The sequence below is a fragment of the Carettochelys insculpta genome, chromosome 23, assembly GCF_033958435.1.
Source record: "Carettochelys insculpta isolate YL-2023 chromosome 23, ASM3395843v1, whole genome shotgun sequence".
In the NCBI taxonomy this organism is placed as follows: Eukaryota; Metazoa; Chordata; order Testudines; family Carettochelyidae; genus Carettochelys; species Carettochelys insculpta.
In genome coordinates this window covers 20,864,771-20,892,199 of record NC_134159.1, presented here as the reverse complement: position 1 = coordinate 20,892,199, position 27,429 = coordinate 20,864,771, and the positions used below count along the sequence as shown (strand labels likewise).

The 27,429-nt window shown below is 40.4% G+C and overlaps 1 protein-coding gene across 1 annotated transcript in view; it reads right to left on the bottom strand.

Moving 5' to 3' along the window:
* Positions 1-11,428: 11,428 nt before the first annotated feature.
* The window catches only part of AJAP1 (adherens junctions associated protein 1), a 74,515-nt gene continuing 58,514 nt past the window's right edge, over positions 11,429-27,429 (bottom strand). The window contains exons 3-5 of the mRNA XM_074975889.1: positions 25,314-25,556; positions 22,866-22,997; positions 11,429-11,441 (exon numbers count right to left, since the gene is read on the bottom strand). Of these exons, the coding sequence (XP_074831990.1) occupies positions 22,925-22,997; positions 25,314-25,556 (316 nt within the window). The 3' untranslated portion in view covers positions 11,429-11,441; positions 22,866-22,924. The remainder of the gene's footprint in view (positions 11,442-22,865; positions 22,998-25,313; positions 25,557-27,429) is intronic.

The following is a 27,429-nucleotide window of genomic DNA, read 5'->3' as shown; positions in this document are numbered from 1 at the left end:
TACACAGTAAATACTCACAAACACAATCATACGTGCTCCATATTTGAAGTGCCTGATTCTGCCTCCCCTACTGATGCCGAGGGGAGCATGGATCAGTGTTCACATTCCCTGTCAGTACCCAGTCTGGGCCAGGGAAGCTAAGGATCCAACCAGTGGACCAAATTTGGTGATGAATCCTGGTCACATGCCTCTTGAGGCACACTGAGCATATGCTAAGAAGACTGATGCCGAGGGATACCTCCCTGTCCAGCCAGTGGCTCTGGACTCCATGCAGCGGAAGGTACTACTGCACACCAGTATGGCTGGGAGCACAGGTCCTAGCATTTTGTGTGAGAAGGTTGCTGATGCCTCAGACCATGGAGAGGGCTGTGAGCCAGACCCAAGTCAGGTGTGCATTGCCACCACACAGATGTGTTCACCTCTTCCAGAGAGGTGGAGCACGCCATCCATCAGCCTCTCACACCAGCCAGCCACAGGCCTGGCAATGGGGGGGGAAGGGACAGCTGCACCAAAGCCCAGCATTTCAAAGGGGCCCAGAGCTCCAGCTGCCACAGCTTTGGCAGCCACTTTGAAGCTTGGTGGTAGCACTGCTCTGGCTGCGCATGGCTGTGAGGCAGTGCGGAGGGGGAGCCAGCACCACAGTCTGGGCAGCTCTGAGGGCTGACTGCCTTTGGCCTCACCCCTTCTGCTCTTGGCTCTGCCCCTTCCATGGCAGGGTGCCAGGCTCCCCTTCCACTTGCCCCAGGGCCTGCAGCAGCTGTTGGCTCCACTGGCCAGCCATGCTTCTTACAGACATGGCTCTTAGCTGTCCTAGGCGCAGGGCCAAGTTTCACCTCAGACGTGCCATATTCACAGGTTGGCAGGCTGAGGTCCTATACTGACCTTCTCCATGGAGGCCTCCTGGGGAGAGGCCATTATAGCTCCAGCCATACCACTCTGCCTGTAGACTCCGTATTCACTCAGAGTGGCCAGAGAGAAGCTCTGTGTCTATTCCTATTGAACCCTGGTACGGATATTACCAAGGGTGAGGTCGTAACGTGGTTAACAGCAATAGGACTGACTGAGCTGGATGCACTTAGTTAACAACCTCAGCTTATGATGAAGTAAGGCCAGGTGAGGTGTCTCAGGAGCAGGATGAAGATGGTAAACACCAGTCCTCTGTAGAAGTAGACCCTGGAGCACATTTAACAAAGCTTGCTGTCTGAGGATGTGAGGGTTGGTGTCAGGCCTGTCTTCCGCATAGAGTTAAAAACCCAAGTTAGTGCATCAGCTTTTTGGCAGCACTCATGACAGTCAGTGGCTTGTTGCTCAAAAAAGCAAATGGTGCACTATTAGCAGTCAGAAACATACCATAATGGAGATGCAATATGCAGAGCAAACTCAGAAAGCCTCTTGCTAGGAAAACATTCCAGACTCTTGATATTTATCCAGAGTGAATGCCCAGCTCATCATCATGGGCAAAACTGCAGAAATTGGGACAGGTTTTTTTTCCTTCTATTCAAATTACAAATAATTGCCCAGAAAAGAGTGTTTCAGGAATCAGAGCAGAATCCAAGGATGAAACAAAGGAATCTGGGTCTGTCTTCTGCCTCGCTAACCTCTGTGATTCCTGTAGGTGTTTGGAGCATCCTCTATGCTTCTCCCCTTGATTTTTTCTTAATCCCTGAATAAAGGACTGATGATATTTTGAAACATACAGAACATTATGGGGTGCAAAATGCATTGAGAAAAGTGGGAGTGTTCCCATTGGCTGTGGATCAGGCTTTGCTCCCTACTAAAACTTTTCTGACTTTGCTTCCCTGAATAAAATGTGTTTTCCTGTCCTTAAAAATGGTTTGCAACTTTTCTCATATATTAACTTTTGAGATGGAAGGAACAAAATTACCACCACAAGTAAAACAATGCAAACTGTAGCAGCTACTTCATCATTCATTTCTGTAGACTCTCAAATTATTTCCAAATCTTTGAAGAGTGTTTTTGCTTGAATATTTAAAGAACTGCAAACAGAGGAACCTGAAATCAAAACTGCTTGTTTTTCTCATCTTTTTTTTAATAGCAACATCATAGTACTAAATATACACAGGGAAATTGGCATATACAGTGCTTTCCAAGTACATAGCTTGAAATACAGAAACAAATTAAAAAACACTCTTGGATAAAATAGTTCACCTGTATGGAATCACAGCCACTCAACTCCCTCTGAAAACCCAGTATTATTAACTAGTAGTAATATGGCCATGATGTGCCCAGAAAAGGATAGTACAACATTAAACTGACACAATGGGTTAAACCCGTTAAGACTGATAAACTCACGTACTGTATATGTGTATGTGCATGTAGATAATATTTGTGTGTGTGCAGGTGAGTGGCTATATATCCACAAATGATAAATATATTTTCAGAAAAATAACAAGAAAAAAATTTGCAGAAAAATAACAATAACTCCATATGTAAAACTGTGTTACCAAGTAAAATATTCCTTGCAAAAATACCAAAAATTAAACTAAACTGTGAACTTCGTTGTTTATGGTCCAGCAAAACAATAATAATAATAACAATAAATAAAAATAAAAAATAAACCCCACAGAACCTAAAATAATTTTCAACAAAAAACTGTGCCCTTAGAGTGTGTTTTGTGCAAGATATATTTTTTTCTCAAAGGAACTATTATCTTTATGCATATCACTGTTAAAATGTGTCTACACATCTTGTGAATAAGACTAAAAAGAATGCAGGAAGCATCATGTGACTTCTGCAGTATAAACTGGACCCAGTTGGGCTTTTAAAGTAGGGAGGCATTTTTTACTGGTTTGCAAATCTCTTACATATTTCAAACCTAGTTTCATGAAATTTCCAACTACATTATATTTGAAGGGCATAGATGCATTATATATATAATGTTGTGAATGTTTACTATTTGGCTAATCTTTTAGCTCCTTTGAACTCCTTCAGAACAAACTGCCAGTGGAGAAGACGTACACAGAAATGAATCTGTAAAATAATATTTCCAATTGGTTAAGCCATTTTGCCAGTTGAGCAGATGTGGTGGGAGAAACAGACTCATTTTAAGCTGCAAGGACATATGTGGATATTTGTAGGTGCTGCTCAACGAAGACAATTATTTTTCACATTAGCTGAAGGACAATAAAACCGCATCATCATATGCCCAAAATGTTGCCATTACTGAAAGATGCACATTTTCCACTGGTGCTAACACCAATTGCTGCCTTTTGAAAATATCCTGTTTTGCAGTAAATAAATGGATTGGCATTGTTCTGGAAAAGCAGACAAAAGGCTGGGTGCTTGTACAAATCAGTCTGGCATGGAAATAAGTCCAAGCATGGGTTGCCTTCTGTTTCCAGCTAACACCAATTTATAAGAGGGCCTTGAACCCAATCCAAAATCCCCATCTAAAGACTTGCATGGATGTCAGAGAACTTCAGAACAGGCTCCACGTCCTGATGTTCTCCCTTGATTTTTGCTTAGTTCTTACTCGGGAAAAATCCCCACTAAAGTCAATGGCAGCACTTTCTGAGCAAGTGAAAGGGAAAGCTCTGGTCCTGTCAATGTCCCCTAATGCAACCCATCCCAGCTCACATACGTTGCTATTGAAACGATGTTGCCCAGATAGGGTTTTGGCACAAAAGAAATTAAACAGTTCTGAACCTCAGAATAAGTTCGTGTTGCAGATTTAGCTTCAGGGCTATGGAACTGGCAACTTCCAGGTGAATTTAACCATTGGACTCCACATATTATTTTACTGGGAAGTCACATGCATTAGGGAGAGAGCTGATTGCTCAAGTTTTGAAATTCTATTTCATTGTTGCAGTGTATGTGGTTTTGTTCTTTGCCAAATAAAATTAACTGAATGGAAACTGAAAGAGGAGAACTAAAACTGTCTGACATAACAAACACCAACATTCTTTATTTGAAGTATACTATCTGCAGACCATTAAGGTGAAAAAGCAAATGTATACCTTTAAGGAAATAGCACACTCAGGGTATATGATATAATGAGAGACATTGAGGTCTCGAGTCATACACATATTGGAAATGCCATTTTAATCCAGGGGTGTCATCTCTGAGAATTCCTGCAGACCGGCAGACTACATGGCATTCCCTGGTGCTGTTCTACTGATTGAACTTAGTAATACTTATGTGGGGCTCAACATTCTCAAAACAGGATATAGACAGAGGCTAATTTATGCTCACAACATCCCTGCCAGGTAGATTTGGGAAGAGTTGTTATCCCTATATTGCAGGCTTAAAGAAGCAGAGAATGTTTAAGTGAATTGTCTCACATAACAGTGTGCAGAACAGCTAAAATTTTGTCACCCAACTTTAGCTAAGTAATGCTCCTTCTCAAAGTCTTTTATCTATTGACAAATCCCATTTTGACACTACACTGGTGGTATTGCATTATGACTTTCTGGGAACATGAGCTCTGCTCCCACCAGGTATGGTGGTCTCTCAATTCCCACCGAAATCAGCTCTGTTCACACGAGAGAGGAGTTTCTGAAGTGGGTCCATTAAGTGCTTAGAACCCAGCAAAATCAGTGCCATGGAATGCAAACGGAAAACAATTCCACAAAGAAACATTCTGAAGTTTGCATGTATAACCCACCTCACAGCAATAGAACTTTTCCCTGGAGTTCTGCTGAAAAGCAGCCTCTTCTGGCTGTTTTCCATGTCACTTCTTTGATGGAACTAGTCTTAGTATATATACATATATGCTTGTTTATTGACATTTATTGTTTATTCACAGTAAATATATACCCCATACTCCACAGTGTGAGGTTACAAAGCATACCTCCCTTGAAATATAAGGAATAGTTACAGAATACTTGTTCTGACACTGTGCTGGTGCCTATGAGTGGAAAAAAATCTGTTTCTCACAAATAAATGTTAATAAAACTAAACTGTCCAGGGCCTTCATCCTGTTTTGATGCTCAGGATATCACACCACCCTCTGGAGCAAAGTTTGGCTAGAAAGGGGACTTTCGTTCGGACTGCAATACAAATATTTACTTAGGCCTGTCCCAACAAACATCCACCTGAGTAAGCTGTCTCGCAAAATTAAGTCCCATTAAACTCAGTGGAACTCCTGCATGAAGAAAATAACTGTATGCATAAGTTTTTGGCTCAAGAATTCTGGGCCAGATATCTCACAGGTGTCAGTTAGAGTCAATGGAATTATGCCATTTACCACCAGCCCCAGCTGTGGCCTACACGTTCCCCCGGAAAGGGTATGCACTGCACGACAAGGGCATGCTGCTACTGAAAGATTTGCATGGCAAAATGTGCTCACTGTTATCATCAGCTACAGAGTGAAGAGGAATCTGTTCTCCCTCTATAATAACGAAAAAGAATCGATAAGCACCTATTCCGTGCAACCCTAGAGATTTACTTTGCTGTTTCCTTTAGATACAAGGAATGAATTAGACTTGATTTGTTGTTTGTTTTCAGTTGCTCATGTAAAAGAGCAGACTATTCGAATTCGGCCCAGTAAATCACTGTCTTTGCAGTACTGAGTTCTACATCACCTGACAGCGGTTCTCCAGGCTAATCTCTCTAGTGGTTTGCTTAGTGTGCATAGGGATGCAAATATTCTTTTGGTAAAGTGCAAGTGCAGTTGGTCCTTACAAACAAGGGAAGCTTGAGCATGTAGTTTAGTTTTCTGTTTTGCCACTGTCTGGTTTCTCAATGACCAAATCTGTTCCTTTACTGAGGGTAGGGAAGGCTTGTGAAGTTGCCATTTGAAATTGTATTTGAGTCACCTGCAATCTGAAGTATTCTCACCTGTGGATTTCCTACAGGATGTTTAGCCCTTGGGAGTTTGGGCTCTTCCTGCTTTCCTCACATGGATACAAAGTTCACACCATTCCCTATTAAGGAACATTCCTGCTGCCTAGTTCAGACTCTAACACCACATATGCAAAAAGATACATAACAATGCTTCAAATATTTGGAATAAGGGATTTGAGATATATTTTATGATGTCAAACCGCCATTAGGATTACATTGGAATACCCACAAGTACTACTCTGTGCAGCCAACAAATACAAATAAATAGAAGATCAATGGGCAAAGGTACAAAACAGTCTTCATAGCTGGAAGAGTTTAACGCCATATAAGTAAAACAAAGCAGGAACATTCATATCTCTGTGCTGGAAAGTTTTGATAACTTTCGAGGGCTGTATGGTTTACCTTGGTAAACTACAAAAGCCCCCAGATACTATATCAATAGTTTGCACCAAAGTGATCACCCCCAAATCACATTAACCATGCAAGTTTTGGTTTAAATGTTTGCTTTAAAAAAGGTGCTGCTTATTAGGTATGTCAATAACTGTGATCAGTGCCTCTACAGTATGTAGAGTGCAGTAGGTGGTGCTGGGAACTGCTTATACCTCATTGTATGAAAGTTGTGATGTGGTTGCCAGACTGGAATGGGATTCTGAGGCATGTGTGCTTGGTGAGGGAGGGATTCTCAGTCTCATGTCACTTGAAGGTAATTTACTGGGGTGACATCACTGATACCAATGGAGCTAGTCCTGTGCTACACCAGTGTGTGTGAGAGGAGAATGAGGCCTGTATTATATATATATATATATATATATATATATATATATATATATATATATATATACACACAGAGAGAGAGAGAGAGAGAGAGAGAGAGAGAGAGAAATAATAATACTGATTAGTAGAATTAGTAGAATTATTAATCAAAACAGAGTAGTCAGTTATGTTTATTAATTAATCTGTCTGCACTACTAAAGCAATCTAGTGTATGTTCACAGCCTCCCTTCCGTGAACGTAGTGCTTACATCATTAAGTCCAGGAAGTCACAATGGATGAGCATAGCACCACAGTGAAATTGAATTTCGGAGGTAGAAGTGGCCATGTTAGTACTCCACTGATGACCGGAGAAAGGCCTGACAGTATCTGCCCCAGCGGAAGCAATGCTCTGGGGAGGTGGAGGCAAAACACTAAATACACATACGTTTGCAAGAAGTCTGTTGAAGGAGCTTCAGTCCTTTGATCTGAAAATCTCCCCTGCATAGAAAACAGGAAACAAGGAGTGTGTGCCACTTAAATCCTGCTCAATAGGCCATATATGGGACTTCAGTTTCCTCACCAGTGAAGCTCATTTCTGATGTGATTCATTTCCTATGTACATTGCTTCCCCTCCCCTCCACACACTATGTTTCCATCTTTAAAAAGTAGCCCTGGGAGATCCTAAAATTACAGATTGTCAAACTTTTCCCTGCTACAACAGAAGAGTCTAACTGATCACCAACACAGAATGCTTGGGGAAGTATCTGTAATCTAACATGTCCATCTAGACTTAGAGTTGTTTGAAGTAGTAAGAAGCCGATAATGTCACACAGGAACACAATTTACTTGTATTTTCCAAAAGATTTTGCAAAAGTCACATATACAATATTATTAATAGAAAGATTTCTGATCCCCAAACTCATACTGAAGTGTCCCTGACTCTGCAAGAAGTCTCACTGAAGTCAAGGGGTATTTATTCAACTTAAAAGGATCAGACTCTGTCCCTCATTCAATAAATGAGGAGAAAAGTTTTGTCATGGAATAAAAACTGATTTGGTGCAATATGAAATGTAATGCTAGTGTACAGCTGCAGCATACAGTAGAGGAAGATTGAAAACAGGTCACTTTGGGGTTTAATATTTGTAGGGAAAATGGATGCCAAGTTGATGACATTAGTGGATTAATTGTTTTATAAAATCTGTTAATGACAGTGGGAATGGACACATTGAATATTGAGCAACAGAACAGCAGATACAAATTTAATGTGGAAAAATATAGCATAGTGCACACTGACAAAATTCTATTATACTTATATAGATTACCAGCCTCTACACTAGCTGGGTCATCTGAGGAGATGAATTTAGGACATGAATCAAAGCCCATCACCATCACTGGAAGTCTTTCCAATGTCTTCAAATGGCTTTGCATCAGGTCCATAAATGGTGTGGTGGGAAAGGATCAGGAAGCTCCCAGAGCTCATCAGCTGATTCAAAAAACACAGGTGCATTACAAATGGATAGAACATAATTTAGAAACATGAGCAATTGCAAGAGTTACAATGCCTCACAGGTGCAATGTGCACAGTTGCCTAGGTACAACAAAGCATACTTTCATTGTTTTCTATAATAATTAATTGTTGTATTAATACAGAAACTGAGCCTAGTACCTAAGGTATAAATATAGATGGAGCTCTGAATAACCCCAACACAGAGAGAGCAGTTTATAATGGCTATTTGGGGCTTTGGGTTAAAAAACCTGCTGTCAGTTAAACTGATGTAAAGTAACTCCATTGACATTGATTTCCTCCATTACTCCAGGTTTATATCAGAATTGCTAGAGCAGAGTTTGTTATTTTGGACATATCAGGTCATATAAAATACTTGTGGTGGACACTTTATTTAAAATTATTTAGATGCCACTGCCTAAAAAAATTAGCTACAAGATTTTGGGAGTTTAGGTCCTTTGTAAAATGGGGAATGCCCTCTTTCCAGGAATGGGGGGAGGGCAGATTTCAGACATAGGAGGAGCCTCAGCCTTTAGCAAACAGCTTTGAATCTCAAAGAGTCACTTGCTTATTTGTCAAAGTGTGCATGCAGTCGGACACCTTTCTGTTGTAGAAGCAGTCCCTGGATAGATGTCGTCAGCTGTAAGTGAAGTAGAGCTCTTCCCACACCTTGCATTTAAAGATGACAGCCATGCTGAATTTTGGGTTTGTTCTAGCTATCTAATGCGTCACCATCAGCTACACTACTGCCAATTGTAACACACCTAATCCCACTGCAACTGTTCAAACCGCAAATTTTATGCATAGGTCAACATGTTCAAAATAGTTTATTAGCTTAGCAAAACAGAACACCTCAAAAACAGACACTGAAAGGATCATGTGATGGGTTATTGGAAAGTAAGAGACTGGAGCTGAGTAAACAAAAGCATAATTTATCCCAAGAAATTTGCTTTCACCTTTTCTGCTGTTGGAATCTCTGTGAGCAGACCAACACATCCAGTCAGTTTTATTCATTATACAAAATAATTTGAGGTGTTTTTTGCTAGCTGTATAGTTCTTTATTAATGTTTCCTATTTATGCTACAGACATGATCTAAGTCCAAGGAAGTCACCTGAAGGAATCCACTGACTTGAGCGGGCTTTGGATCAGAGCCAGTCTTGGTTGTTGTTACTGGGCAAAGGAGTGATCCAGAATTGTTTTTTTCTTCTCTGACAGAATGAGAGTGCAGGTTTTTCTGTCACCAGCACACTCATCTCTGACTTAGAAAGTGTGTCAATAAAAGGACAAGTTCACAGGAAACATGCACCAAAGAGGCATATCCATAGCCTCCACCCCAGGGAATGCATTTTGGAATCAGAATGAATATTTGCAGAAGTGTTTTCAGAAGTCCTATGAAGCTCCACATGGGAGCAAGGAAAGCACTGAAATCCACTATTTCACACATCATCAATACAGTGGCTTTGTGGAATATGATAATTCATAATTTGCCATGACAATATGAAACTGAAGTGAGTGAACTAAAATACAGTGTCAACAGGGGAACCTTGTCCTACATTTTTCCACAAACCGAATAATGTTTAAAATGAGTAATGTTGCCCTGGCCAGCCCCTAGCTTTAGTTCCATACGTGTGCAAACAGCATTCAGGGCACTACACAACAGAGGGAACTTGGAGTTGTTTTCAGGGTTTCCTTCTATATTCCTTCTTGAGACCTTAATTCAAAAGGTAAAGAAGTTCTCTACTCAGTGTCTCTGGGCAACCACTATAGCACCTGCACCTAGTTTAACGTGACAAGAAGACTTAATGCTGGTTTCCACTGTTCATATCTGTGAAGCTTCTTCTGTATTTATTGTCTGCTGCATGGATAAAAGTACTGAGCAACAAGCAAACTCTGCTTTTAGATTTTCAGCAGTCCAGACCACTGTAGCTTCTCAGCCTCATATGTCTTACCATAAACTAGAAAATGCTATGGAGAGTTGATCACTTTGATATCTTTACAGATGCAATTTCGAGCGACTGGAGTTGCGAAATGGAAGTCGGCAGTTTGTTGATTTTACCACAAACAAAACAGCACGAGATTTTCTTTTACAACTTGGGCCAGGGCACAAAGATTTACAAGGAGCAGAAGCCAGGCCTCATAATTAGCATCAACTTGTGCCATTTGGACTGAAGTCTGCTTTTAAATTTACGCTCCAAACACAGAATGGTTTTCTAGCTTGTTGTGATTTCATTGCAGTGCTGTTATTCGAATTCTGGGCTAAGATCTGAAAGTACCCAAAGCGCCATGCTTATGGGCCCTTCTGCTGATTTGTCTCCTGTGGAGTTTAATTTGGGGGGGATGAGTGGTTTTTTTTTTGTTTGTTTGTTTTTTAAATTTCAGAATAATTGGAAGGTAATTTGTGACTTTCACCCATGGGCATGCATACTTGTACTCAAAACACACCTCAGTTCTGCTTTTGTTTCAAAACAGCCCCAACTATTATTAACTGTTCTCTTTCTTTTGAGAACTGATCATATAAATGAACATTGCCAGACATTTTTGTGTTAGGTCTAACATAATCCCTTCTTCTAACTCCTAACTTCTTCTACAGGATGAGAGAAATTGTCATTTTAACAGATTTTGGTAACATCTCAGGGAATCCTCAGTAATCAATGGTTTATTGGCCTTGCAAATAATAGGTTCGCTAGTGAAAATTTATTTAAGATGCATATTTGTGTGTGTGTGTGGGAAGGGGGGTCTGTATGCTTTAAAGGCAAGCTGCCTAAGTAGAAAACATCAGTTTATTTAGTTTATACTAAGAATGTTAAGGAAATCAGAGTTGTAACCCATGACACATTTTTTTTTAAAAATGAACATTTAAGATTTTTCAAAAATTGCTACAGTACAAAAAGTGTTTGTGTGTGTGTGTTTGTATATATATATATATATATATATATATATTTATATCTATATGTATATATGTATATTAACCAGAAATACTGACTCTATCAGAAGAGATTCCCCCACCCTAGTTTTCTGTAATATTTGTACACGTAATTCACTTAGCTTCAGCTTCTAGTGAAGTCTTTCAGATCAGTACATGGCACATAATGGTATTATTGGCACAGGTTCAGAATCACAGTCCATATCCCAAACTCCAGATGTTCAGGCCTTTTTCTTTATTTCTTCTTAACTTCCTCTTTCTTCATAGGCTGCTTTGCTTGCACATTTTTTTCTTCTCCCATAAATGCACTCTCTGAAAATGCAATTTCCTACAGGTGTGTTCATTTTTTATAAAAATATATTTGGCCCATAGAGTGCTGCTCTTTGAGTCTCCTACTGGTAAACAGAAATGGTTGGTATAGGTAACCCATTTTTTACAGGTTCACCAATGGAATCCTGTTAAGAATGAAAAGAAAAATAAAGATTAAATTATAACGGGTAAATTTAGCTGGAATAAATTTGGGGGTATTTTTGGTAATGTCTCAGTCATGCATATGTTCATGAATACTTTACTATTCTGTTTTCCCTACATTAAAAGAATAATTATTTATATTTATAACCTTAAAATGCCAGATGCTTCCATCTTTCATGAAACTTGTACCCAACAATAAGACTTATGGATGTAAATGAAAATGGCAATTTGCACAGTGGTAACAGTTCATAGTCAGAGCATTGTATTAGTGATGAATTCTACTGCCCAACTTGGGATATTTATTTTTACTGTAAAAATGCATCACTCAGCATCACACAGAAATGACATGCTGGCTTCTGCTCCGTTAATGCTGTTGCATTGAAAACACATGCCCCTTCATTTATTTGCCAGCTGTAGCTTTTCACTACATACGCTGCAGAGAATTAATTCACTTTCCAGTTTCTTTCACATACGACTCCTCCCGTGAAGGACAAAGTTACCTGGCTGCTAGACTCATTACTGTATGAATAAACAGTCTGTTAATACTTGCCGGCTGGCTGGCAAGCTACGAAAGCCCTCCAGTAGGAGGAAGGGTTGCAGGGTAACCGGAGGAAGATCTCCAGACACTCATTCAGTTAAACTTGCTGAGCAGAAAGATACATTGTGAATACACAACCACACAGTCAGCCTGATGTACATGGACAAGCCAAATCTGTCAGACTATGGCTGGCAGATTCTGCAGCTTTGCTGAGATCCTAACCAAAATAATTGACCTGAAGCCCTGATGCTGGACAGACAGCTACTATGTATCAGCTAACCCCTGACTATTAAAATACCTTAAGAACAACGATTTGGATGGTTTTACTAGTCACACTAGAGGCAGTAAACACCAGGAGGTCTTGGTAGGGAAGCATATTGCCATGGGCTTTCCAGACCAACTTTACAAAACCAAAAAATTTAGATATTTTGGATAAAGTTCTTAAAATACTCAGACTTCGGGGACAATTTCTTAACTGCAAGTTGGCCCTTTTGCATGGAGGAGCCGCAAAGAAATTGAATCCCCTTGTTATCCAGTGCCTACCCCCACTTAACTCTTCTAACCTGTCAGAAGGAGCCCAGTGGAAGGGAATGAAGACCAAAGGCTGCTGCACTGACTCTTCTCCATTGATGAACAACCCCACAGGAGTCACAGGGGTACTGTGTACAGAGGCCATCTGAATCTAGAGCCAGGGATCTGTAACGAGGTCCTTTGTGGTTCAGCATGCACCCAGACTATTTTACCTAGTGTATACCTGAATCCTCAAACCTTGTGAATGGTCACTAGCAGTCATCTTGCCTATTTCTGTTCTGAGACAGATACAGCACTATGATGTTTTTTTAGTAAGCATTTCAGATTGGCTCAGCTACTTAAACATCTCTTGAAAGGCTTCAGATTTGCATGCCTCATCTAAAAACATGAGCATGTTTTCAGAGAAACTGTTCGGCATTAGGGTGCAGCTTTTCAGAAACTGGGCAGCTAGAGGTGCTTCTAGCTGCTCCTTATTTTACACTTTTATCTCCTAAATATGTTTTCTGAAACATAATTTAATTCTGATCATCCTTGAATTCTAAACTTTTCACACTCAGACTAAGTAGGATATTGAGTGGTTTGGTGTTTATTAGCCTTAGCAAATGTGAAGAAGAATGTTAGCATTAACATGCTTTTCTAAAGTTTAAATGTCCTAAAGGGATCCATAGAAACCTGGATAACCATTAAAAATAGAGATCCTACAGAAATTTCTTTTAGCTGTTTATTTGTCCTCTTTTTAAAGCTTAATCACAATATAATCTTATTTAAATCATCTATATGGAAACTGTGGGTTCTAATAATGAACAAATTTTACTGTGTTGATGTGCATGGATGTGCCCCACACATACAATATGCATGCATGGTTTTGTGTATGTGCCCATATATGTGCTGGTATATATTTGTGTAATTTATGTCAATGTGTGAACATATGATTTATGCACTGTGATGGATCTTCCATGCGCAAGGTGATCACATATGTGTAGACATGGACTATGCACTCCTCTTCATATGGTCTGTGAGGCAGTACATATGTAATTTTTGCACATAACTGAAGGCACATATGTATGCAAACATGACATTTAGTGAGTTCACATGTGAAATTTTCATAATATTATATGCTTCAAATATGCATTTAATTTAGATTTAAGAAGACAAAATTTTAAGTTTAATACTACATCATAATTAAAATATATTTATAGAGTCAAAACTAAAAAGCAGTCCAGTAGCACTTAAAACACTAACAAAATCATTTATTAGGTGATGAGCTTTCATGGGACAGACCCACTTCTTCAGACCATAGCCAGACCAGAACAGACTCAATATTTAGGGCACAGAGAACCAAAAATAGTAATCAAGGTTGACAAATCAGAAAAATATTATCAAGGTGAGCAAATCAGAGAGTAGAGGGGCAGAAGTGGGAGGGGGGAACCTAACCAGGTTATTCACAGAATCACAGGCACATTCTCATGTTCCTCAGCTAAAATCATATATGCCTTCATGTGCCAAAAATGCCCAGATGCTTTGCATATTGGACAGACTTCAAACTCTCTTAGACAAAGAATTAATGGGCACAAAAACGCGACATAGAAACACTCATGATTCACAAACCGGACAGTCAGCACTTTAATGGAGCGGGCCATTCTGTTAACGACCAGAAGGTTTGCGTCTTAGTGAAGAGGAATTTTCACAACAGTTTGGAAAGAGAGGCTACTGAACTCTCTCTTATATTCAAATTTGACACATTAACATGTGGTTTGAACCGGGATGTGAATTTTCTAGGTCATTATAGTGGCTCTTTTGCATACTTGGCTTAATCTAATTCTCGACTCCTCCCCACCCCCTTGTCTCTGTCGGAGGGGTTGGAGCAAATGCGGTTATATCTTAGTGCTTGGCTGTAGACAATGGATCATGTGGTGTGTCTGGGATGGAAGCTGGAGGCATGAAGGTAGGCGTAGCAGTCAGTGGGTTTACAGTACAGGGAGACAAACACCTACAGGATCTCTACCAAGCATTCTTGAAACTGCAATACCCACCTGAGGAAGTGAAAAAACAGATCAACAGAGCAAGACGTGTGCCACGAAGCCTCTTACTACAGGACAAGCCCAAGAGAGAAACCAACAGAACACCACTAGCCATCACCTACAGTCCTCAGCTAAAACCTCTACAGCGCATCATCAGGGATTTACAACCCATCCTGGACAATGATCCCCCACTTTCACAGGCCTTGGGAGGCAGACCAGGCCTTGCCCACAGACAACCTGCCAACCTGAAGCAAATCCTAACCAACAACTATACACCGCACCACAGTCACTCTAACACAGGGACCCATCCATGCAGCAAACCTCGTTGCCAGCTCTGCCCACATATCTACACCAGCAACACCATTACAGGACCTAACCAGATCAGCCACACCATCGTGGGTTCATTCAGCTGCACAGCTACCAATATAATTTATGCCATCATGTGCCAGCAATGCCCCTCTGCTATATACATCGGACAAACTGGACAGTCTCTATGTAAAAGAATAAACGCACACAAATCAGATATCAGAAATGGCAATATACAAAAACCCGTAGGAGAGCACTTCAATCTCCCAGGCCACACAGTAGCAGACTTAAAAGTAGCTATCCTACAGCAAAGAAATTTCAGGACCAGACTCCAAAGAGAAATTTCTGAGCTACAATTTATCTGCAAATTCGATGCCCTCAGCTCAGGCTTAAACGAAGACTGCGAATGGCTGGCTAAATACAGAAGCAGCTTCCCCTCCCTTGGTGTCACACCTCAAGATCAACTGCTGGTAGTAAGCCTCACCCTTGCTGACTGAGCTAACCTTGTTATCCCCACCCTTGCTCTGGCTTATTTATACCTGGCCCTGCAGATTTCCAAGACCAGCATCTGATGAAGTGAGTCTGTGCTCACGAAAGCTCATGCTCAAAACTTTTCTGTTAGTCTATAAGGTGCCACAGGACCCTTGGCTGCTGTTACAGATCCAGACTAACACAGCTCCCCCTCCGATACTTGCTTACTACTAAGTTATTGTAGCATGTAGAAGTCTGCATTGTGCTGGATACTGAACAAATGCATTTTAAGAAATAATTCCTGCCCCCTTGGATTCTATATCCTAAATAGAGAAGACAGACAAAGGATGTATCATCATCACCATTTAATACGAGGGGTCAGAGGCAAAGAGAGACTTCTGTAAGATCACACTAGGCACCTGTGATAGGGTTGGGACTTGAACCCAGGTTTCTAGAAGGCCAGTCTAGTAGCTCCACTACAAAACCAGTCTTTGACACAGCCATTATGAAATAGGCATCCCATACTAAACATACATTACAGTACAACTGTTGCCACTTCTTACAACTAGGCAAGCCCATTCCAGTTATAACCAAGGGCAAAAATGTGATTTTTTACAATGAAGATACTTGTCTGCGTCCCATTTTTTCTCTGTTTCTATCAAAGGAAGGAGAGGGATAATATTCACTAATTTCCTCTACTACTTATGTCATACTGACATCATTCAAATGCAACAAAAACCTTATGCAAGTGTAGCAAAGAAAAACAGCCTCTGTGGGTTGCTTTTTTGTTGAGTGTCACCTCTGTAGACTCAGCATTGCTCCAGCAACCATGTCAGGGAAGCATCTGCTTCCTGCACCTGAACACTAACAGAGATACCTGCAGTTCTTTCCAAATTTTGTAGCTACATGTACATCCATCAAGATCCAAGGATGCCTGAATTTTATGAAAATACTCCTGCTGACGTCAACAAACTTTGGATTGAGTTGCTACATCTCAGTTTTCCATGGCAGGGCCTTGTCCATATTAGGAAAGATCTAATGTGTAGCTATACTATTATAAGCTATAGCAGCAAGCACTCCTAGCACAGAAGTAGCTTAGATAAGCAAAACAAGGTTTTTGCCAAAATAGCTTACACTGGTTCCTTTAGCAAAATAAGCTATACCTGACAAAGCACTTTTATAGCACAGTGGAAAAAGATAAACAGCAAGGTTCCCCAAGGGTCTGTACTGGAACATTTTCAATGGACAGTAACTCTCTTCTTTTGCAGTATGTTTCTTGCAAATATACCTGCCTTTGTTTTTTTGTGTTTTTTTTCCACTCCATTTCAGCTGAAGAAGTGGGTTTTATCCATGAAAGCTGATGCACTAATAAATCCATTAGTCTCTAAAGTGCTACAGGACTCCCCGTTATTTTGACAGATACAAACTAACATGGCTGTCCCTCTGAGACTTGGGACAATTGTTGTTCAACTTATTTATGAATGATCTGGAAAAATAAGTAAACGGTGACAAAGATTGCAGATGATACAAAATGATTGAAGATAGCAAAGGCCAAAGCTGTCTGAAAATAGAAAGGGAGCTCACAAAACTGGGTGACTGGGCAACAAAATGGTAGCTGAAATTCAATGTTGATAAATGCAAATAAAGCAGACTGGAAACCATAACCCCAGCTATCCATAGAAAATGGTGGGAGTCTAAATAACCTATTACCCCTCAAGAAGAAATCTTGGTGTCATCCTTGATAGTAGTCTGAAAACATCTGCTTAAAATGAAGCAGCAGTCAAAAAAGCGAACTTGACATTTGAACCATTAGGAAAGGGATAGATAAAACAGTAACCATCATAATGCCACAATTTAAACTCATGGTACATCCACACCTTAAATCCTGCATGCCCTACTGGTCACCCCCTATCAAAAAAGTATTAGAAATGGAAAAAATACAGAAAAAAATGATTAGGAGCAGGGAACAATGTCCATGTAAGGAGAGATTAAAAAGACGAAGACTTCAGTTTAGAAGAGAGACAATTAGGGTCTATGGTAGAGGTCTACAAAATGATGAACGATACGGAAAAAGTGAAAACAGAAGTGCTCTTTACCACTTCAAATAACAAAAGAAACAGAGGTCACCCAAAGAAATCAATAGGGAATAGCTTTAAAACTAAGATAAGGAAGTATGTCTTCACACAATGCACAGTCAACCTATGGAATATGACGCTAGGGGCTTTGTGAAAGCCAAAAGTGTAACTGGCTCAAATAAGAACTGAGTGAATTGAGGCAGGATAGGTCCATCAAAGGTAACTAGCCAAAACCGTCAAACAGAACCAATGCTCCCCAGCTTTTTTCATCCATGTGAAGAATAAATTTTGTTATGTGCACCAAGCCATGTAGAGGTGCACACCCCACATAGAAACAGGCTGCTGGCTGTGGGCATGCTGCTAATCAGCTGGGCAGCATTTGAATCTCTCCTGGGTGGCTGCCCAAGAGCTCAGCTTAGTGGGAACACAGGACACAGCCCCCTGTTCTAGTTGTTCCGAAACCTTGAAATGCCAGAAGCTGGATGACAGGGCTGGCTCACTACGTGACTTTCCTTATTTTGTTCATTCCCTCTGTTGTATCTGGAGACAGCCACTGCCAGAAGACAGATTTCTGGGCCAGGTGAACTTCAGTTCTGACTCTGGCTGCTTCTGCTATCATTCCCTGAGTAAAGTAAGCAATACCATCAAAACCTATGGTATACTGGTATAACTGTGTTTATACTAGGGCTATAGCTGGTATCAAAATGTCATTAAAAATTATTGACAGTGCTGTATTGATGAATGTTTCTGGTATAGAACTGGCCTAGATCTGTACTGGAGGAAGATCAACCTCCTGGCAGTTGATCTTCCAGGGTTCAACTTAGTGGGGACGTGCTAAACCAAACTGTCATGGCACCACCATTGACCCTGCTCCTCCTGGCAGTCACAAAGAGTGAGGGAAGTCAAAAGAAGAGTTTTTCCTGCTGTCCTCCCACTGTGTGGATGGCAGCAAAAATCAGTTTTAGATGCATCATCTCCAGCTACGCAATCCTCAGAGCTGGACATGAGTATCTAAAATCAATTGCATGTCCTAGTGTAGACCTAGCCAGGTTGCTAGGAACAGATTTGTCATTCAGTGGAAAAGACATCCTGATGGTTTCTCAGTGGTCTTGCACTGGGACTCTGAAAGTGCTGTTACTCATAAGATGATTCCCTAGTTGCTTTCTTCTTAAATGCTTCTAATTTAAGCATGCTCATTCTTAAATTCAAGACCATGAGTGACGATAAATTTCCTTGGTCACTAAGGCCTTCTGCCTGCAAGGTGTGGAACAGCTGGTCATGATCCAGCAAAGCATTTAAGAATATGTTTAAACTTTAAGCATGTGCACAGTGCTGCTGTGTCTAACTTAGCCTGAGTATTCAACTCCTGTTTATAGCATTGCAGCCAAATGGCACGTTGCTGGCACAGAACACTTGTTTTGAAAAATTTTCTCTGTGCCCTGGTTGCCCAAGTACAAAATGTCTCCTAAAAAGAGAGAGACAAAAATGATCAAGAACTTGTTCCTAGTGGAATGGGATCTTAATGTATCCTTTGCCCCCTCCCCTCGTTTTCAGTCCGTAACCAGGAAAAACAGGTAGCCTGTAATTTGTTTGATTTTTTTTTAAGCAATCTGTTCAATTGTCTTGCTGAAGTCTTAATTAACTGGATTCTTTAGAATACTTATTCTGTCATAGCAGTTCTGTATATGCAATGTTATTATTTTGCATAAGACAAACCTGGATATTTTATGATGACTCATTATCTCCTAATATTAATACAAAAAATTGCTGCTGTTAGGCAGAATGAGGGCATCACAGCCTCAAGCTGCAGTTTTCAAAGCAGAGAATTACCGTAAAGTGCTGTGATTTCTACCTACTCTGCAAAGTCTGGGACAGTATCAGCTCCATGTTACTGCTAACACTTTAGCATCGCAGTCATTTATATAACAATAATGCTTAACACTTACATAACTGTGTTCAAAAGCTATTTAATTAATGCACTGTAATCTGTATGTAATATTTGTATTGCATTCTGAAGGGGCTCTGTGTGCAAAGTAGGTCAGCAATTAACTTGCATATGATCTCATCCCCCGCTGTTTAGTTGAACATCACAGGAGGCCAGAATTCAGGACAGGAGGCACGTGAAACATCAAATTTTGATTCACAGTTTTTGTGTTGAACCATTCTTTTTCTATCTCTGAATTTCAGTTTTGAACACAGGTCGAGAATTAAAATGAAATTTAACCAAGTCAGCCACATTTTCTCTGGTTTCAGATCAGGCCCATGTAAATTCCCTGTCATTTTCAAGGTATCCACTGGAAACCATAGTCTTTTCCAGGGTGCCCAGAAGTTCCTCCTAACTTAGCTAAACCTCAGAGAGTTACAGACTTGGCCTGCATTCCAGGATTGTAACTGGAACTGAATGAACTATTCATCAAATTTCACACTTTTTGGTTTGCAAATCCCCTGTGAGCTGATCACAGTTAGTAGTCAATGTTCCAACTTGCTCGCATTCAGCTAATGTTTTGGGAGAACCTACTGAAGCCTCTGACTGCTCACAGTTTTTTCACTCCTCATGGTCCTTGGCCTGTTCAATATCTGCTTTCAACTTTCACTCAGAACTAGCTCTTTCCTGCGGCACCTTATAGAATAACAGATTTTTTGGAGCATAAGCTTTTGTGGGCAAAGACCCGCTTCATCAGATGCATGTACAGAAAATAAATTTGCAAAAGCTCCATGCAAACCCATCCAGGTATTCTGCTGCCATCTCCCTTTCTAGCCACATACCCTCTTTGTGCCTCAGCTTCCAAATCTGTGTATTGGCCTAATGATAACCACCTACCAATCAAGACTGGTATGAGGTATAATTAATTAACCCTGATGAAAGGCTTTGAGGTCTGCTGTGGAAAGGTGATACAAATGTTCTCTCTGATATAACTTATATTATTCCATAAACAGAACTCTGATTTAGGGCAGCTTTCCCCTACTGGATGTTAAACAATGTCCTGTGGGTGGCCTGGATCATGCCACATTTAGTCCAAACCTGCATTTCTTACACACCCCAAACACTCGGTGTAAGAGGTTTCAGTGATCAGGGAAAAGGCATCCAGAATCCCTCTCCTGTATGGATGTGGCATTGTTCTCTCTAGCAAGTCTTTCCATGTCTCCTGATAGGCACCTGGTTAAAGTCAGCTTCAGGCTACTGTGCTGGTAGTCTCTAACTGAACAAAGACTTTCACACCTGCAGGAGAGGGCTGCAGACTGATGTCAGGAGAACATCTAAATACAAGTTTTTCCACAACCAGTCCCAGAACCGGAAGGAAAGACATGGTACAAACTCACTGTTTCTCACTGTACTCTGCAGGTCTGTCCAGTCACAGCACAGTGGAATGTCAAGTAACAATTTCCAGGGTAAACATCTCAATCCAGCCAATGAAACAACTTGTTCTACAAACACTTTGTCCAAGATAGTGATGTGTGAATCTCAAAGCATGTAGTTTGGTCCAGGGGATGTCCCAGTCTTGCAGACCCTTATGTCTGTGAGCAGCTCCATAGAGCCTTGTAGGGCTACACATCCGGCAGGGTCTCTAGCCAACATGTGTTTTGGGATTAAATCCTCACAACACTATTGGGATGTTTAAAAAAACACAGAGTCCAGAACTGTAAATTCTTGCTATCCCCACTGAATTTGGAGGGTTGGATAAAAAGGAACATGGAACTAAACCACACTTGCTTTGCATATAAAACAGCAAAATTGGTCTAGGAGACAAACCCATCCAGGTTAATCCAACTGCAGACCCCAGTTCTGTCTCTGTGCATCTCTGTAGATACTCAGTAACATAAGCCAACACCTGCTATGGAAAATAAGGTGCTTGGAGCGTCAGTGCATCTGGGGATTCGATGATCTATAATTCTGCTCACATTCCCCTCATTAGTGAAGCAGAGTTTGTCCTGTTCATGTTTATTTCCTGCACATCTCTGGAAAGCAATTTCTGCACGTGGGGAAATAACTTTTTTCCACTATTGACCTAAGACCCATCATGTCATGGCATGCATGACAGCTTACCATGTACAGCATGTTGATCATATGGTCTTTCTAACATAAAGGAAAAACCTGCATCCATCTGGGTCTGATTGGTACAGAGATTTTACCACAACAAAAGTGAAACTCCTCCAGCCACAATAGAGGTTCTTGGTCGCTATGTTAATTTTTGACTACAAAAGGAGGGTCAGTTGCAGCTTTAATCAGCATAATAACTGTAGCATTGCAGACAAAGAAGAAAGACTGTGATGCAAATCTTGATAAAATATTTGCTGTCTGGTATATTCTGTACTGATCGATGCACTTAGCCAGACAGGTGCACGTCACATTGCCTGCCCAGAGAAAACCATACCAAGCCACAGCAGAGAGTACTACATTCTTATTCTCTTTCCATTCTAATCTAATTACATTTCTGTGTTCAAAAAACTGAGCATCATGTTAAAGAGGTTATTTCAAGCAAGTTGCAGTTAGGGGAGGTTGGAAATTTCATTTAGAGTGACTATGTGATTCATTACAGCAGGGATTTGGAACTGACCAATTAATTTGCCTGAGCACATGGCTCAAACTGGCATTGCTGCCCTGCAGTAAAATGCCACATAGTTAATCCTAATTGCTTTTCCTCCCACTGCTATCTGCAACGCCACCTTCAAAGGAAAGAAAAGGAGGAGGAAATGGCACCAGGTTTAAAAGAGAGAGAGAGGGAGAGATTTGCATAAAGTAAAATAAAATAAAATAAAATAAAATAAAAGTTTTTATACTAGCTTGGATGCATCAGCCTCCAAGCTGTGAACAAAGATTCCACAAAGTGATGGCCAGTACGGTTTCTGTGGTGGAAAAAAAATGTGTGTTTTTTGCTACTGTTGCAGTGTAAGCATGAAAGGTTGCTCATTCCAAAATCCCAGCTATTTGAGCTCTAGGTTATCAAGGCACTGTGCACAGAATACGTGCAATCTCTGGATTTCCATCATGCAACAAAAAGTCATCGATGAAAGGAGACCATTTAATAGCACTGATGGTCACATTTGTTGGAAGCAAACCAGTTCTAGAGACGTTCCCACCGGCGACTCAAAGCCTGGATTCAGAGGTGAACTTCCTCAAGTGTGCTTTCCTTTAGGTGATCTAGTTTAGTCCTCAAAGAGTGAGAGGCCATCACTCCCTGAAATCCAGGAGTGAATTGGTTTTGAGTATCAGCTCACAATCACGGCTAATTCACCAAATGGAAAAAACGTTTTGGTACCAAGTCCCCTTCTTATTTTAGCAAACATTTCCCACCACTAGCATGGGGCACTAAGGCCAAGTCAAATGTTTAAGAAAAGAATTAACTGGCTGCTAAGCATCACACAGGGAATACAGTGGTGAAGGAGACCCTGCTATGCACAGAAATGTTCATAGTTATGTGAGGTGGAGCGGCTGGGAAAAAAAATATGTGTAAGAGTGGTACGTACCAGAAAATAGACACATGCCGTCTGCCCTGCCCCCAGGAAGTAAAACAGACTTCGGCCAGTCAGCAGGAGATTTCAAACCATTTCTCAGACACAAAGGCCACAGGAATTAGATGCCGATCGGTAGAAGAGGGTCTGCAGCGAGCAGAAAAATGGGCTTGTGCAGGCTGGTACGTAACACACAACAAGCAAGCCTAGTCAGGCCTGCTGCCATAATTAGCCTTTCTTTTTAAAGAGGAAAAAATTCTTTAAAATAATGCTTTGAATGGGCTTATTGGCCTTTGCAGTTGAAAGTTGTCCAAACTAGATGAAATTTAATGCCATAGAAAATGGAAAATATTGAAAAAAGGTAACTCAAGCAAATTAAGGATGCGGGGAGGCGGGGGTCTCAGTCCAAAGACGAGTCACAGAATCTCTGTGTTTTTAAAGAGTTTCTTTTTCTCTCTCCTTTTCTCTTGAACTAATTTCCTGTTTTTTCCCAGCTGCAGTTCATGATTATTGTCCCACCTTTGCAGTGACACTCAAACTGAGCACCTGAAAAGATGCAGAATATAATGGGGACAAGCTGGTTTATTGATGGGAGAACAGGGGACTTTACCAGTCTTAGTTACTCATAATGTGACTGCTCAGACTGAACCAGGCTTCAGAGAAAAGCATGGAGGCCAATATATTCCAGCAAAGCATTACCTTAAGACAAAAAAGCAATGAACCCTTTCCAACCAATGCCCATATACCAACGGACAGCTTAAATAGCAGCAAAAACAATAGACACAGACAGTGATCAGCACCATGCAAGGACAGGACAGGAAAACAGAACAAAAATCTCCCCCTTGTGCCCCAGCATTGGTGGCTGAGGTTCATGTGAGAATTAACATATTCATACACTCGATGAAATGGTTTGAAAATCCTTGCCAATTTGCTGCCTCCCAAGATCGGAGGAAATCCCAGAATATGACAGCTAGCAAAATTCCACACACATACACACAGCGATATTCAAAAATACGTTTATTATGACTGTTTGCTTTTTTAGATTTCTGCTCTTCATGCACTTAAGGAAAAGGACTTTATAAGCCTTCCCTTCGAGGATCCCTTTGAGTCCAACACGTTGATATATTTGAAGTTTTTCGCGGGAGGCTATTTTTATTTTTTCACTTTCAATACATTGTTTTCTAGGTTTGACAGCAAACATACATTTACTGTGCGGAGCAATTCTGGAAAATCTCTGCACCAATCAACAGTGAAAATCTTCCTCCTAAAAAAGCACACACAAAACTGGCAACAAACCCAGCACCCCATGCAATGAACCCTTTCCTGAAACACTATCATTTTTGGTATTCCACTATGGGTAAAGGTAACTTACCAAGTTCTCTGTTCAGCCTCATTATCCACACAGACAACAGACATACAGAGGGATGGCTCAAGTCTTTAATTCCACATTTCATCAACTCCCCGTTATTAATGTGTTTTTATTCCAGACAAAATGGATTCATGCAGCCTAGTCTTGTGTTAATCACATTGTCACTTAAAGCTGAATAGTTTGCCAGATGCTACTTAAAAAACAACCTAGAAATTCTGGAAGACACTTTGGAGGTAAATTTCCTTGCTTAAAGTGGGAGAGGGGAATTAAAAAATGTGTGGTACTACACAATAGCTGAACAAGGTGTGTTCCAGATGAGTCTAGCTGCCCTTACAAGGACAAAAGCAGTACTTAAAATTAGCCTATTAAGGTATTTGAAATAAGCAGTGTCCTATGGCTCTGAGTCATATAGGCCATGAGTAATTATTTCCCCTTATTTTGCAGACTGAGAAGTTTAGTATTTCCAGGTCTAAATATTAGATGGAACTACCCAAACCAGACTCATAGCCAGGAAATTTATCTACCTGACTAGTTAACTCTAGGAAGGAATATTCATAATATGTCTTTAAAAAAACTTTGAAATCAGGCACAGATTGAACCTCTCTAATCTGTAACTCTCTGGCCTGGCAACATGCATCATCCAGCATGATTTTAGTTAGCTGGACAACCACTTATCATGGGTGTAGCCATGTTTGTCTTGGTCCCATAAGTTTGTTTACAGCCTCCACTCCTGGTTCTCAGTGTTTTGTGCTGTAATTTACCTCTAAATATCTTCTAAGAGCCTGGTAAGCAGTGGCAGTGTTACTAGTATGCTAGACAATATTGACCTCCCTTGGTCTGGCAAATTGTCTCATCCAGCATCAGTCAGGTCTCCAGGGTACCAGACAAGAGAAATTCAACCTGTAGCGTCTATTTCCTCCACTAGAAGATTTTGTCAATATCTACTATTAATTGGCATTTCTGTTAGATATCAAATTAATAATTTGAGTGTAATAGAGGTAAGGAGATTTTTAATCCCATATAAATCTGATTTACCTAGATGTAAATGTGCATAAGAGACTGTAGGGTAAGTGATGGCTCAATGCTTGTCTTACCTGTTTCCATTGAACGTTGTTTTATAATCACCGGGTGAATGTAACATCTCCTCTGTATACACTGGCATTGGTGTTCTGACACACTCATGGGAGCACTGGAGTGTTTCATTGTAGGCGGTGAATATGTCCAGGTTACTTGGCACACGGGCTGGAGTGAAGTCTGTCAAGTTCTGGCAACTTTCTTCCTGCTGATTGATTTTGCGTTGGTGGCTGTTCCGCCGGGTATTTCCACTTTGCACACAACTGGGTGTTAATTAAAAACAAAACAAAACCAAAGAAAGAAAGAAAAAAAAAGGACCCAAAACACAACTAAGAGAGGAATTTATATTACCAGCCACTAATTATACATCATTTAATATTAGATTATAATTCACAAGTACTTTGGAAAGATCAGCCATAATCAAGCAATACATTCCCTTCATTTATTTTATTTTTATGCTTAAATTTAAATTGTAAATGTGAGCCTAGTCTCAGAAAAATTACTGAGATAAGTGGTGCAACCATATTTGCAGAAGTTCACGCTTTCTTCGCACAAAGATTTTAAATGAGAACAATCAACATAATCCTTGTGTGCCCTTGATGCCACTGAGACAAATAATGTCAGGACATTGGTTTGTGAGAGAAGGACTGGGACCAACACAACACTTACAGGTACATTGGGAATGGTTCAGCCATTGATAAGATTGATAAGGAATACTTGGCTCTAGGGGTAGGCTAACCTCTAGAATTAAAGATTTTGGATAAACATTGGGGTGCTTATCTCAACTTCTTTGCTCACCCTATCCCCTAAGAGAAAGATTTCTTGTCAGATTTGCAGCCTTTGGTTTCAGCTGAGTTAGAAATAATGAAAAATTAGTCTCCCTCGTGCTAGTTTAAATACGTTTTTCATAGGCAAAATTATTGGCAGGACTTTCTCTCACCACATCTTTTTAACTATCGTACCTGATGTAGTTGAAATACTCCATTATTTTCCTTCCTGGAGTGAAATCCTGGCCCAAAGAGATACAAGGTGAAGCTCAAACTGGCTGGTTTTGGATTAGGATTTCATCCTTGATTGCCCCCTGCCCTCGCATGGCCAAGAATATTGGCATTTCTAGTACTTCCATTCCAAAAGAGCGCAGGATAGTTAGAAACAGTTCTGAAGTTTAGAAAGGACGGGGTGTCATTTGTAGACTCGTGATGAACCACGCCTGGCATAGCAACCACCATGGCTTTCCAAAGCTTAAATATCATTGTCAAAAGACATAATTGAGGCTAAGAACTTAGTGGAATTCAGAAAAATACTAGGGGCTAAATTCTTTGCTGGTGTAATTCTGTTTCTGTGGACTTACACCAAATGAGAAAATGAGTAATCTCAGAGAGGTGTATGCATTTGTACAGATACGAGTGTAGGCATTCATATAGATAATGGGAATGTCCACTAACACACTTGATATGATATTGTTTTTCTTGCAGAAATGTTATAAACCTTTCTGTTACAAATCATAAGAATACAACTAGCTGATGATGCAGGTGAAGGAGAAACTTTTCATTGAGAACATATTGTTCCATAATTGTTCGTTATGGGCATTCATCCAAAGCATCTGCTACTAGCCACTGATGGGGACGGAATACAAGACTATACAGATTGGTGGTCTGATGCCACCTGGTTGTTCTTATGTCATTCTAAATAACATAAAAATTTCAAACTTGGATGCTAAAAGTTAGTTGCCTCACTCGTGAATAGAAATGATGTAATGTGCAAAATCATTGAGCATTGACTTCGGTGGCACATGGATGTCTTGGGACTGTGGTAAATCAGGCAACTTTTATTTATTAAAATATAGATTTATTTAGGAGCCTGACTTCCCAAGTAGATGCAAAAAAGCTGGTCATAAGTATTAAGTGAGAATTTCAAAATGCCTGAGGAAATTAGACAATTAAGCCTCACTGAAAATCAAGTGGAGTTAGACACCTCTTTGTGTTAGCAGCTTTTGAAAATTCCATCCAATAATGCTGTAAACCAGATTTGCAGCTGGCATAAGCAAAAGCAATTGGACCAATGTTAATAAAGTTTTAACCACTTATACCAGTGATGGGCTTGGCCACTTGTGTACATCAAGATGTCCATCCATCA